The following is a 12430-nucleotide window of genomic DNA, read 5'->3' on the forward strand; positions in this document are numbered from 1 at the left end:
CCCAATGGGCTCAGCCGCTGAGACATCAGCTGACTGCAGAAGGAAGAAGGAAGGCAGAGAGGCCGCAGTGTTCATTCCCCGATTTTCTCTCTGCTGCAGGACACTGGGCTGGTTGACTTGCTGCAGCCTCCTCTATGTGGCCATGCCACCGTTTCAGAATTTACACATTCTCTTGCCCTTTTAACACAGTGGCAGTAATTGGTATTGGTTCTTGGCCACTCCCCCTGCATGCTTCACCCACTGTGGTTCCCACTCCACACACACAGCTTTGTAAACAGCACCTCCGTATGGAGTTGGCCTTCACACTCCAGCGGACCACTCTGCTGGTTCAAGCCCACGATAGTCTCCAGCTGATCAGGGAGATCTGGCTTTCCCATGCCTCATGATTACACCATGTAGCCCACCAACCACTCTGTGTGTGTGTGTGTGTGTGTAAGGTAATGTATCTGAGTCCATCTCACAAGAAATAAAATTGTACTACCATTACTGCACCCGCCTCCCCTGCCCCCACCCAAGCCAGTGCTTGGAGCAAGCAGGCCACATTCAAGTTAGTCATCCTCCTCTATTAAGGGCAAGTGGAGGCTGGAGGCCAGAAGAGCTGTCGTGGAGCTGCTCTGGTTGGCCAAAGGGGCAAGGCTCAAACCCCAGCCCTTGACTGGAGCGGGCAGTTCTTTCTGTCATCCTGGTCAGTGTTGTTTTCCAAAAGGAACTTGTGCCAGGAATTTTTAAACAGGCGTTGGTGAGGATCAAGGTAATTGATTAAGTGTCTTCAAATGTGTTCCTTCGGGATACCTTTGCCAGACAGCTGCAGTCTAAATGCAAATACAGCCTGGGAAGCAATGCCTAAATTCATCTGCTCTGTGTCAGTGACTGACATGAGCTCACCAATATGGCAGCCCAGATGAGAGCAGAGACCTTGGTATGAGATGAAGGACACATGGCTATGTCCCATGTGACAACAAAGCCACCTTTGGCTGAGAGTAAGGCCAGCCTCAAAACTAAGGCATGGCTTCATTGCTTAGTGTGTGCAACATATGGGCACCCAAGAGATGCAGTTTTCTTATCTTTGATTTGGTAAGGAAAATGATGACAGGAGCCCAGAGACTATGCAAGGGCATCCAGTGTCCAGCAGTAACAATTGTCCTACAGAAAGGGCACATGACGTCATCATCATCAGTTACCACACTTGGAAATAGACAATGAATTGTGGTACCTTTGGTTCTCTGGGAATCTATCTCATCAGCTAGGTTTTGGATACAACCATACTTAGAAAGCCAGGCAACCTACACAGCATCATTTAAACACATGCTACAGGGCACAGGGGCCTATGCTGTGACTCTAACTGGGCATCACCCTTCTTAGATACATGGAGAGCTCACTCAAGCTGTCCTTCCAGGTCAAGTCATGTTCAGTACTCATGGGGGCCAGTTGTGGTGAGAATGCTGTCCCCTCATGCATGGGGAATTTCATATTCTGGCCAGAGCCAGGGCTCAGGAGTGAGTGGCTGACTCGCAATGTGTCCTCAGAAGACCAGTTTCAGGTTCCATCCAGATACATCCCCATCTTGTCCACAGCTTGATGTCAGATAGGTTATTAGAACGTGTGTGTTGGAAAGTGCCCTGTTTCCACAGTCCCCAAGGGCACGCTCACTGACTCCCAGAGTGCTCATCTCAGACGGGCCCAGCAGGAACCGACACACTTTTATCTGTGGCTCTGAAGGGAGGTGTAACCTGTGAATCCCTCCACATTTCACTACATCCCCAGGCAAGGCAACAGGCAGAGCAGCTGCAGACTCTGGGGCCAGGAATAGATGGGGTCACCTGTCAGCCAATGCAGTCAGCCAATGCGGTCCTCCCTCCATGACTAATGAGCGTGTTCCAAGCCTGGGGACCAACTGAAGACATTTCCCCCATTAATCTAAGAAGGCAGATGCCACACTCTGACAACGCCAGGCCCTGGTGCAAAGTCGCATGGGCTGAAGCACCGCTGTGGGCTGCCGACTTTCTGAGCACGTGGTTCCACTTCCAGGCTGCAAGGCCTACTCCATTAAGATCTGATTCCATGTGAGTTGTGATTTGGCTCAAGATTCCCACCTGGCAGTTTGGGGAGTTAGGTTTTCGCTCTCCCTTGACTTCTCCTCCTCTTACTCTTCCTTCCCCACCCCAGTGGTCTGAATCCTAATTAGGAATTCATAAAGAAGTATCCAGGACCAATCCTTTGGGCTCCAATCTGAGCCTCCTAGTCCAGATAAGCAGGTACAGCACACAGTTTGGGGCTGTTGACGTGGGGACTGAGCTGGCACCGGGGCAGGAACTGGGTACCCTGCTCTGTGCAGTGGACACCTATAATGGTGCAAACTATCTTCTTTTTGTCTTCAGGAGTCAGTGATGTTCCTCCTGGGTTGTCCTGGTTATTTTATTGTCAACTTGACACAAATTAGAGTCATCTGGAAAGAGGAACCTCAACTGAAAGAAAAATACCTCCATCAGAGTGGCCTGTAGGTGTGTCTATAGGGCATTTTCTTAATTAATGATGGATGCGGGAGGGTCCACCCCAGTGTGGATGGTGCCATCCCCAGACAGATGGTCCTAGATGCCATAAGAAATGAGAAAGCCATGAGGAGCAAGCCAGTAAGCCGTGCTCCTCCACGGTGTGGGCTTCAGTGCCGCCTCCAGGTTCCTGCCTGGAGTTCCTGCCCTGGCTTCCTCTGGTGATGGACTGTGATGTAGAGGCCTGAGCTGAAACGAACCATCTCCTCACCAAGTTTACTCTAGTCGTGGTGGGGGCCAGCAATCGAAACCCTAACCAAGACAGCGGCTAACAGCAGATCTGAGCACTGCTGATCCTTTGGAATGAGCCGCATCTTTAGGCTGCTTACCACAGCCTAGGTATACCACAAGCTGCACCACAGGGCCTGCAACAGGGCAGACACCCCGCAGAAATGGGTACAGTGCTGGCAGGACAAGGTCCCATGCTTCATAGGTGACAAGGACATAGTCTCTTCTCTCTCAACCCAAACAAGCCAGCTGCGCCTTCAACCCTTGGGCATACAGCCTGGGACCTCCGGGGACTACGGAGCTCTGCACAGCACAACCCCACTTCCGACCCATACATTGCTGGTTACCTTTCTGTGTCACTGTCACTAGATGCCACCTCTTCCAAGGCTGCCTGCAGGTCTGCGATGCGCCGGATGGAAGTCTCCAGGTCAGCCTGCAGTGTTTGCCTCACAGCTGCAAGCTCCTCCACATATTTCTCCTGCAGACATAAACCACAGGACACATTGGCCTTGAGTGAGGAGTCCACCCCACTCCAGAGTTCCAGGGCTGAAGGGACACCCCGAGCACAGACTATAGCTCATTAGCAAGTGCTTCCCAGGCTCTCACTGCAGATGGAGAAAATATGAAGCTCCGAGGGTCCCAGGCAGGTACAACATATTCTGCACAGGAGGGAATAGACTCTAGGGGACCCTCCTGGAATGCCCCAGGCATACAAAGCTGGGTCACCCATGCAGAGCACTGCTCCTCATGTGTGTATGAGCCATGGTTGGATTTATACCACCACCTCACTGAGAGCTCAGCCATCTTCAATGGATCAGTAAATGGGCCAGAGGTTCCTGGGAAAGCTGAGCATGAGCGATGGACTTGGTGTAAAAGGTTTGGAGCAGCACAGAGCAGGGCTCTGACACCTGGGCATCCATCTTCCTGCTCTCAGTGCTGTTCCAGGCTATGCCTGGCTATGCACTGCAACACTCCTCACCGTGACAGTCATGGGCCAACCCTCTGGAACTGTAAGAAGCCCCCAATTAAGTGATTTCTTTTATAAGGATTGCCTTGGCTATGGTTTTCAGAGTGATAGAAAGTAACTAAGACACTAGAAAAAGCGGGGCCCCCTGTAGAGTGACAAACCGGGCAGGCATTTACAGGGCACTTTTTGTGGCCAGCACTAGTCAGCTGATCAAAGCCCACACACACACACCGCGTGAGAGCCTGGCAGGTGAGTCATCATTGTCATCCCACCTCAGAGCTGGGAGGACTCATCAAAGGTGCTAGAACTCCTGCTTAGTGCTCCCCACTCCCTTTGTGGTGCTCAGTCACTGAGCTCAGTACTCCCCAGTGCTGCCATGACTCAATTTTGTCTTGACTCTTTGGAAATTTTCTGATGTCCACAGAGCATCTAATCTCAGTTTATCCTTTAGCACCAAACTTGTTCACAGAAGGTGAGTTGGCCCCTGGGGACGTTAACTCTAGAGACAGAGTTGGCTGCCATGCCTTGGAGTACACCGTGATATGTTGCAGGACAGATGATGTTATATCCCACAATGCACCAGACTCTCCAAGTTAGAGACTCATCCAGCTACACCCGGAATCTCTCATCTGGAAATAAATTCCATGGGGGACGAGTCAGGAGGCAAAGTAGGGCCTTGAACATGAGCTTGCCCATTCTTCATCTGCTGTCTATGGGCGATAGGCTCAGAGTCCTGCCTCATCTTGGGAATCTGGGGGAGTCTGCTGACCATAGAGACCAAGACATCAGTCCCAGCACTGAAGAGCCCAGCAAAAGAAGACAAAATAAGGCCCCCATCCCTGTCAGAACTTAGAGAGATAAAGCCACAGAGTGAGAAGGGGTCAGTTGGAGGCAGGAGACTCAGGCTGGGATCCCTCAGCCTCACTATGCCTTCTATGGACAGACGCCTGGCTGGCATGATGCTAAAATTTGATCACACTGGGGGCTCGACTGCCTCTCAAGAGCACAACTGTGTTCTGAAGTCTGTATGAGCTCAAGACCCTCAGTCGTTAGCACGGTGCATGGTGAAACTTAGGGGTAGGAACACAAGTAGGATATAAGCCTGTTTAGGTAGTTAGATACATGCATGACATAAATCACCTGATTACCAGACAGATCTATAGCTGTGAAGCAGGAAAAGAAACTGACAGAAATGGCTTCCACATGCACAAGTGAGTGCTACGAACTGCTCTACCGTCCAGTCACACACCTGCACATTCAATGAGCATTTATTGAACACCTATTGCATGCCACCTTCCATGGAGCTAATGCTGTCAGAGAAGTCGATCCACCTGTACTGCTGACACCAGGCACACAGTAGGCAGATACATGTGTAGGGTGGAGAGAGTCCGTGTTATATGTGACTGTTGGTGACAAGGACAAGGTCTGAGGCACACATGGATGCACACACATCATGTTTACCAAGATAAAGACAACACTGCGTAGCCTGTGCTCTTGGCCCAGCATTGCTAGAAGGAATCAGGAGCCCTTTAAGACTTCCAGATTGCTGCTCTCCAAGGGGCACTCCAAGCAGAGTCACTACGTGGGAAGCAGTTCAGACGATAATTAATGTCGGCAATTAAAATCGTCTCTGCGCATGACATTCAATTAGAGGCTAATACCAATACACCAGTGCTGTTGTTTGCTGCTTGTTGCTTTACTCAGAGCACTCTGCTCTCCAGAGACCTCCTCCTGCCTGACACAGGAGGGAACTTCCCCTCGGGCTCCTTGAGGCAGTCTCTCAAGGTTCAGATAGCCTGCATCAGGGTTTGCCTGAAAGGACAGATCTCCCAATACCCTTGAAATTCATCTATCTTGCTGTATTCACACAGTAAGGACAGACAGAAGCTTCTTGTTCAGTAGGACATGGATGTTTGAGTGCACAGGCTGATACACATGTAGCTATTACCAGTGGCTTGTTTAATAAATATAAGCACATATCTATCAACATCTGCGTAATTAGCAATTGGCAAGTCTTTCTGACTTCAACTCTGCAGCCCAGGCTGACCTTGCACTTTCCATCCTCCTGCCTCAACCTCACCGGTACCTGGGCTTTACAGGCCACCACTATCACAACCAGATCCTGTTTCAATATAAAATCCAAATAGCTTTGAATGACACACGGACAAGAGTCTTTCCAAAACAACCCTGAGACATGCTGAGAGCACGGAGTGTTTTTATACTCATCATACACGCTTGTGACATACCTGAGCACACAGTGGCTACTGCTGAGCTAGTTCATAAAGGAACGAGTTGATCTATGGTTCTTATTCTGACTGGCGGTCTGCCGAATGGCTGAAATATCTAATCTTGCTTAATATTAATAAGATTCCTTAGATCCAAGCACCGTGGAAACAAAATATAATTGGAGAATGTTAGGCTATGGCCATTCTCCCTGGCATGAGCTATCAAAACATGCTTATGTCTCTTTTTTATGCTTTTTCAGATTCTTTACAGAGGCTATGAATTCCATGTATTACGAGAAAGTTGGAAAATGGGCCTCATTTCTCTGGTCCACTGCAAATGAAATCCCTTCTACCTGATCGAGAGTGAGAAAGCCAGCTATCATCAGGAAAAAGGAGCAGGGGATATGCAGGCACTGCCGCACCAGGTCATTCCCTTAACCATCCAGAAAACACACTGTCTCATTCTATTTTTATGGTGCCATAATAGACACAGAGAGACTCATCAAAGACCTCATTTTAGTTCATTTTCTGTTGCTATAATAGAACACCCGAGACTAGATAATTTATATAGAGAAGTCGTTTATTTTGGCCCGTGGTTCTGTGAGTCCAAGGGCATGGCACCAACATGTGCTTGGCTTCTGCCAATGGTCACATGCACCTGACAGAAAATGGAAAACAAAAAGGGACTGAGACGCCATCAGTGAGAACAAGGTGTTTCCAGGGTCCCTTCTTGACAGACACTCTGGAGGCAATCACCATGGTTCCCTGAGAAGAACTCAGGTGTATGTGTGGGAGGAGGGGATGTGGGTGTGTAAAACCTTAACACCCTCCCCCATGTCCCCACCCATAGACTAGAGCACCTCTGATGGGTGATGTACACACACACACACACACACACACACAACACACACACACACACACGATGGGGGATATTCTTGTGTATGTATGTTTCTCTTATTGGTTGATGAATAAAACACTGTTTGGCCAATAGAGGCAGGAAGATAGGTGGAGCTAGGGGATGTGGAGAATGCTGGGGAGAGAGGCAGAAGGGCCTCCAGAGGAGACACCATGTAGCTGCCAAAGGAGTAGCAGGTCCAGGCATTCTCCAGTAAGCTAAGACCACGGGAAAATACATAGATTAGTAGTTATGGGTTAATGATTAAGACAGAGCTAGCCAATAAAAAATGCTAGCCATCAGACAACAGTTTAATAATTAATACAGTGTCTGTGAGTTATTTGGTGCTAAAGTGGCCGCAGGACAGGCTGGAAAGAAAACTCAAGTTATACACCCCCCCCCAAAGGTCTCACCACCTTTCAGCACTGTTAACTGGATATTTTGGAGACCAAATTCTAGTTGTTCTTTGCTGGGAACAATCAGATTCAAACCTTAGCAGATCCCAAAGACACACACAGAAAGAGACAGGGAGGCAGGTGTGGTGGTGAACGCCTTGGACCCTAGTGCTCAGGTACAGGGGCAGACAGAGCTCTGTAAATTCTAGGCTAGCCTGGTCTTCAGAGAGACCTCCAGGACATCCAGGGCTACATAGAGAAATCCTGTCTCACCACCACTACCACCACCAAAAAGAAAGTGGCAGAGAGGTACACATTGAGACATGATTACGGGGCCAGTAAACACCTAACTGCTCCTCCTCACCCGGGGCAGGCATGCCTGATGGGTCAGTGCACAAACCTGAGCAACCAGGAGGCAATGTCTCTTCCCTTCACTGCCTAGCTGGGTGCCTCGGCCCCCGACTGGCCTACGCTTCTTCAGTCAGTGGCAACTAGAATGCCGGACCTTATCACGCCTTAAGTGATGGCAGTCTGCCCAGAACTGCCCCCTGAGTCCTCAAAGAACGCAGTGAGACATATGATGTCTATTAGGTTTCAGTGTGAAGCATCACACTCCTGTGTCAAGGGCTTGAGCCTTGGCTGATGGAGCTGTTTTGAAAAGTGCTAGAAACTTCAGGAGACAGGCTAGCTGGAGGAAGTTGGTTGCTGGGCATGTGTCTCCAGGCACAATCTCTTGCCCTGTCCATTTCCCATCTCTCTTTCCGATTCCTGATTGTCATGAGGTAAGAGACCTTGCTCTGTGACGAACTCTCTCCACCATGACCCTCTGCCCACACAGGGCTCATCCTGGACACTATAGGATCTAACAGCAACAAGAAAAGACTCAAATCCAAGGCTGAATGAATATGCTATAAACAGCAGAGGGCTTCCTCAGCCAGCCTAAAATGCAGGTCCCTGGAGAGAACAAATGTAGCTTAGGACTGGGGAAAGTACCCCAGAAGATTTTTTTCTCAACCTGGGTTGAAGAATTGCCTCCCTCAGGCTGGCATGTGAGGAGGCATTTTCCTGATAAATGATTGATGCGGGAGGGCTCCACCCACCGTGGGCAGTACCACCCTGGGCGGGTAGCTGTTGGTTGTAGCAGACTGAGCAAGCCACGGGGAGCAAGCCACTCAACAGCACCCTTCCATGGTTTCTGCCTTGAGTCCCTGACCTGACTTCCCTCAGTGATGGACTGTGACTTGAATATGTAAATCAAAGAAACTCTTTCCTCTCTCTTTTGGTCATGACATTTATCACATCAGAAGAAAACAAACGGGGACAAAGTTGGCACCAATATTGTGACAGATGTGGCCGGATGTGTTGCTTCGGAGAGCAAACCCGGTAGCAACATTTCTCCATGGCCTCTGCATCAGTTCATGCCTTGAGGTTTTGTCCTTACTTCCTTTGGTGATAGGCTAAAATTGGGATGCACAAGGCAAAGAAACAGTTTCCTCCCCAAGCTGCTGCTTTGGTCATAGAATTTATCACAGCAACAGAAAACAGACTAGAGTGGGCCACGGTGGACCAGGATGGAATGTTTCTATTTAACAAAAATCTGTATGTGATCTTTAAAAATAGTGTGTGTGGGGGAAACCCTGAGGACTTCAGTGTGGTAATCACTTCATACCAATTTATTACAAGTTTTGGCTTCCTACATAAAATTGATGAGCTTTTCAGTAGCTTTTAAAGAGAATAATTAAGATAGAAGCCATGAATAACAATAAATAATCTGTCTTTCCCCCACAGTTGTTTGTCACAGTGATGGGAAATCTGAATGACAAGAGCTAGGGGACGGCTCCATCTGCAAAGCACTTGCAGAGCTGAGTTTGATGTCTTCGCTCAATCCCCAGAAGCCATGTAAGAACCTGGTGAGGATTATGAGCACTGGTAATCCCTCTACTCCTGGGGGAAGAAGGGAGGTGGAGACAGGAGAAGGCCAGGAAGTTTGCGAGCCAGCCAGCCTGGCGTATGTCTCAAAACAAAGTTGAAGGCCAGGCCCGGCAACCTACGTTGTCCTCTGACTTTCCACACACATGCAAGGACTGTGCATCCATGGACACACACATGCAGACACGGGAAGTCCCTGTTAATGACATCATTCAACGTATGATCCTTTGGCGATGAAAACCAATGCACAATCAGCACAAACTGTGCTCTGAGTTTTGAACCTGGATCTCTTCCTGTGCCAGCCTTCCTCACAGTGCGGGGCAGCGCCGGCCACAGTTCCTAGTTAGTTTTACAGTGAGGAAGGGAAACTGTGGTGGGCAGAGTGAGACCCAGCCTGCACACCTCAGCCTTGGCTCTGGACCATGTAAGCCAGCCTCTCTGTGGGAACCAGACAGTGGATACCTGTTTTTCACCTTCACTTCCCGGCGACAATGGCAGCTCTTACGCTTTGACAAAAGCTTCTTGCAAGGAAAAAAAAAATGAAGGAATATCAAATGGCACCAGCCTCACACATCTGAACAGCACAGTTCTTTCTGGTGAGAATGTGGGGGCACAAAGGCCACAGGTGCCGCACAGGAGGGACAACCTCGTCTCCCAGAAATGAGTGGAGAAATACATTACCTTTTGCGTGAAGGTGAAAGGGTTTCGGTGCCCACGCTGAGGAAGTCTGATGAATCAGAGAATCAGAAACTGCCCCCATGTCGTTCAGTCCCCAGAATCTGCTACAGGGTACTGAGTAAGTGAATTGAACAGGGCAATCAGTTTCCCTCGTGGTGGGAAAGCTGAAGCCAGAAGTTGAGGCCAGTTTAGTCCAGATGTTACTTTCCCATGGTCAAAGCCCTTTGCAGATGTGGCAAGGGTCCCCATGTGGGATAATTAGCCAAATTGACTCTGCAAGCCATTAGAAGGATTCCTGGCGAAAGTAGACAAGAGAGTCTACAGGGGACAATTGCCACCACTTTGGGGGACACTGAGCTTGGGGTGATACAGACCAGAACTAAGAATGGCTAAAGAGCCTGAAAGACAGAGAAACAGGATGAGGGAAGGCAAGGCTGAGGCGGGGATGAGGAAAAAGCCCGGGCATGGGGCCTTTCAGGAGAGGTGAGGCTTTGGGAACAAGAAGACCCTTCAGAAGATCTAGAATCAAAAGATGTGATAGTTTCCAAGGTGGAGCCTCCTCCTCCGCCCCACCCCGCTGCCCCCAGCTGCTTCCTTCTAGGTAACAGCTGAGCTGAGAAAGGTAGGAATGGGTCTGATGGCAACAGGACAGCTAAGTGTTCCACAATCAGAGCACCCTGGCTTCAGTGTTTAAAATGCAAGTGAGGTTTCCAGCTTATAAATACCCACTATACCATCTGCCCAGACCTTTCATCTGTAAATTTTGAGGGAAAGCTTGTTAAGGTTTCCAAAATTATGGCTTTCCGGTGCTGCACGACCCAGTGAAAAATTACAAATCTGTATTGTGTATCGGTTATTTATTGCCGTGTAACAAATTACTTCAGCACCCAAATGCTTGGGAGCAGTAAATATTTATTATCTTGTGTGGCTTTTATAGTGTAAAGGGTTCAGGCTTGGCTTAGCTGGCCAGTTCTGGCTCAGTGTCTTTGTAAGACTAAGAACGGTGCCCTGGGTGCGACCTTATGCCAAAAAAGAACCTGGTAGATGTGACAAGGATCTAAGAGTGGGGAAAGTATTCTCACGAGCCCTAAACGTCATCAGAAAGGTCCTTGTAGGAAGCAGACAAGAGAGTCTGTGGGGCATGGCTGTGGCCTCAGATACGGAGGGGTTGGAATGATGCAGACAAGCGCGAAGAATAGTACCTGCCCCTGGGAACCACAGAGAAAGTAAAGGAACCATAGCATGAGCCCAGAAAACTGAGGCCCTGATTCTAACCCCTTCCTTCATGCTGGATTTGGGCTTCTGGCCTCTGTACATACACAAGACTCAGGCTGCACTGTTCAATGCCACCATGTGGGCATTTCCAACAGCAGTAGCAGCAAGAGTCTTAAGGAGTCTCTTGATCTTTTAATCATGATATCAGCCAGGGCAGGGCCTGTCTGACAACAGGTGTGACTGAACCTAGGGGACCTCTTTTCAAGGATACTCACTGATGTGGGTTTGGGCTGTGGGTCTCAAATGCTATCTTTTGACAGGAGTTCAGTGCTCTGCCTTGGGGTTGGGTGGGACCTCACCAAGATGCTGGAGCAACCCATATCAAGAGGAAACCCTCCCTGATGCAAACACACCAAAGAGAATAAGGCAGAAAGCTAGAATTCTCTACAGCCTAGCCTGGATGGGGCATGTCATTTCTGTAGGCACAAGCTATGGGTCACTCAGGACAGCCAAGGGAGCCACACAGAGGTTCCTAGGAGCCTGTTAGAGGCTAACTGCCAGAGAGACATCAGAACTTCACAGTCAGAAAACTCACTTATAAAGGAAACCTTGTGTCCATTGTGACCATGAGCCAAACATGGCTGTCTAATGGCTGAGCAAATTCCCTGGAAGTCCCAAACTCTAATACCTCAGGAAGCACCTGGGTGTGGTTATTTCACAGGGGCCACCACAGTGAAATGAACTCATAATACTGGTCCCAGTCCCACAAAACTGACAAGCCTCGTGCCATCCTAAGATGGCAAATGCAGGCCCAGAGACATACAGAGGGGACAGAAAATGCACCTGCAGAAGCTAACTAAGCCTTGGAGGGACAATATATGCAATTCAGGGGACACCAAATCACGAGTGCTTGGCAAGGTATAGCACCTGTCATACGGGCCCTCAGAAACTGAGACAAGATGATTGATACTTTGAAACCAGCATGCAAGATCGCATCAGAGCAACAGTATCTAAATTATCCCCAACCATCCAGAAGCAAGCGTGGCTTCCAGGGGGCCTGCAACACCTTGGCTTTTCAACTCCCGCCTCTAGGACTGGGAGTCGACTCCCATCTGCTATTTTACTGGAGTTGGCACCTGTGTGCTGTTTTAAGCCCTCGTGTTGGGTGTCATGTCATGGCCCCAGCAAACTTAGAACCATAGGTTCTTTCTGTGTCAGGACTGTGGAGAACAAAGAAAGGAAAAGGACTAAGCAATGGTTCAGTGTGTAAAGTGTCTGCAATAGGAGCTTGAGGATCCGGGTATGAATTCCCAGCACCCCTGTAAGAGGCCTGTTCTGTAATCCCAGCA

The 12430-nt window shown here is 49.1% G+C and overlaps 1 protein-coding gene across 1 annotated transcript in view; it reads right to left on the minus strand.

The window, feature by feature from the left end:
• Myo18b (myosin XVIIIB) overlaps positions 1-12430 on the minus strand; it is a 172443-nt gene that overhangs the window by 27999 nt on the left and 132014 nt on the right. Inside the window, exon 39 of the mRNA XM_021232330.1 lies at positions 3125-3255. Within this exon, the coding sequence (XP_021087989.1) occupies positions 3125-3255 (131 nt within the window). The remainder of the gene's footprint in view (positions 1-3124; positions 3256-12430) is intronic.

The sequence above is a fragment of the Mesocricetus auratus genome, unplaced genomic scaffold, assembly GCF_017639785.1.
Source record: "Mesocricetus auratus isolate SY011 unplaced genomic scaffold, BCM_Maur_2.0 Super-Scaffold_100025, whole genome shotgun sequence".
NCBI lineage: Eukaryota > Metazoa > Chordata > Mammalia > Rodentia > Cricetidae > Mesocricetus > Mesocricetus auratus.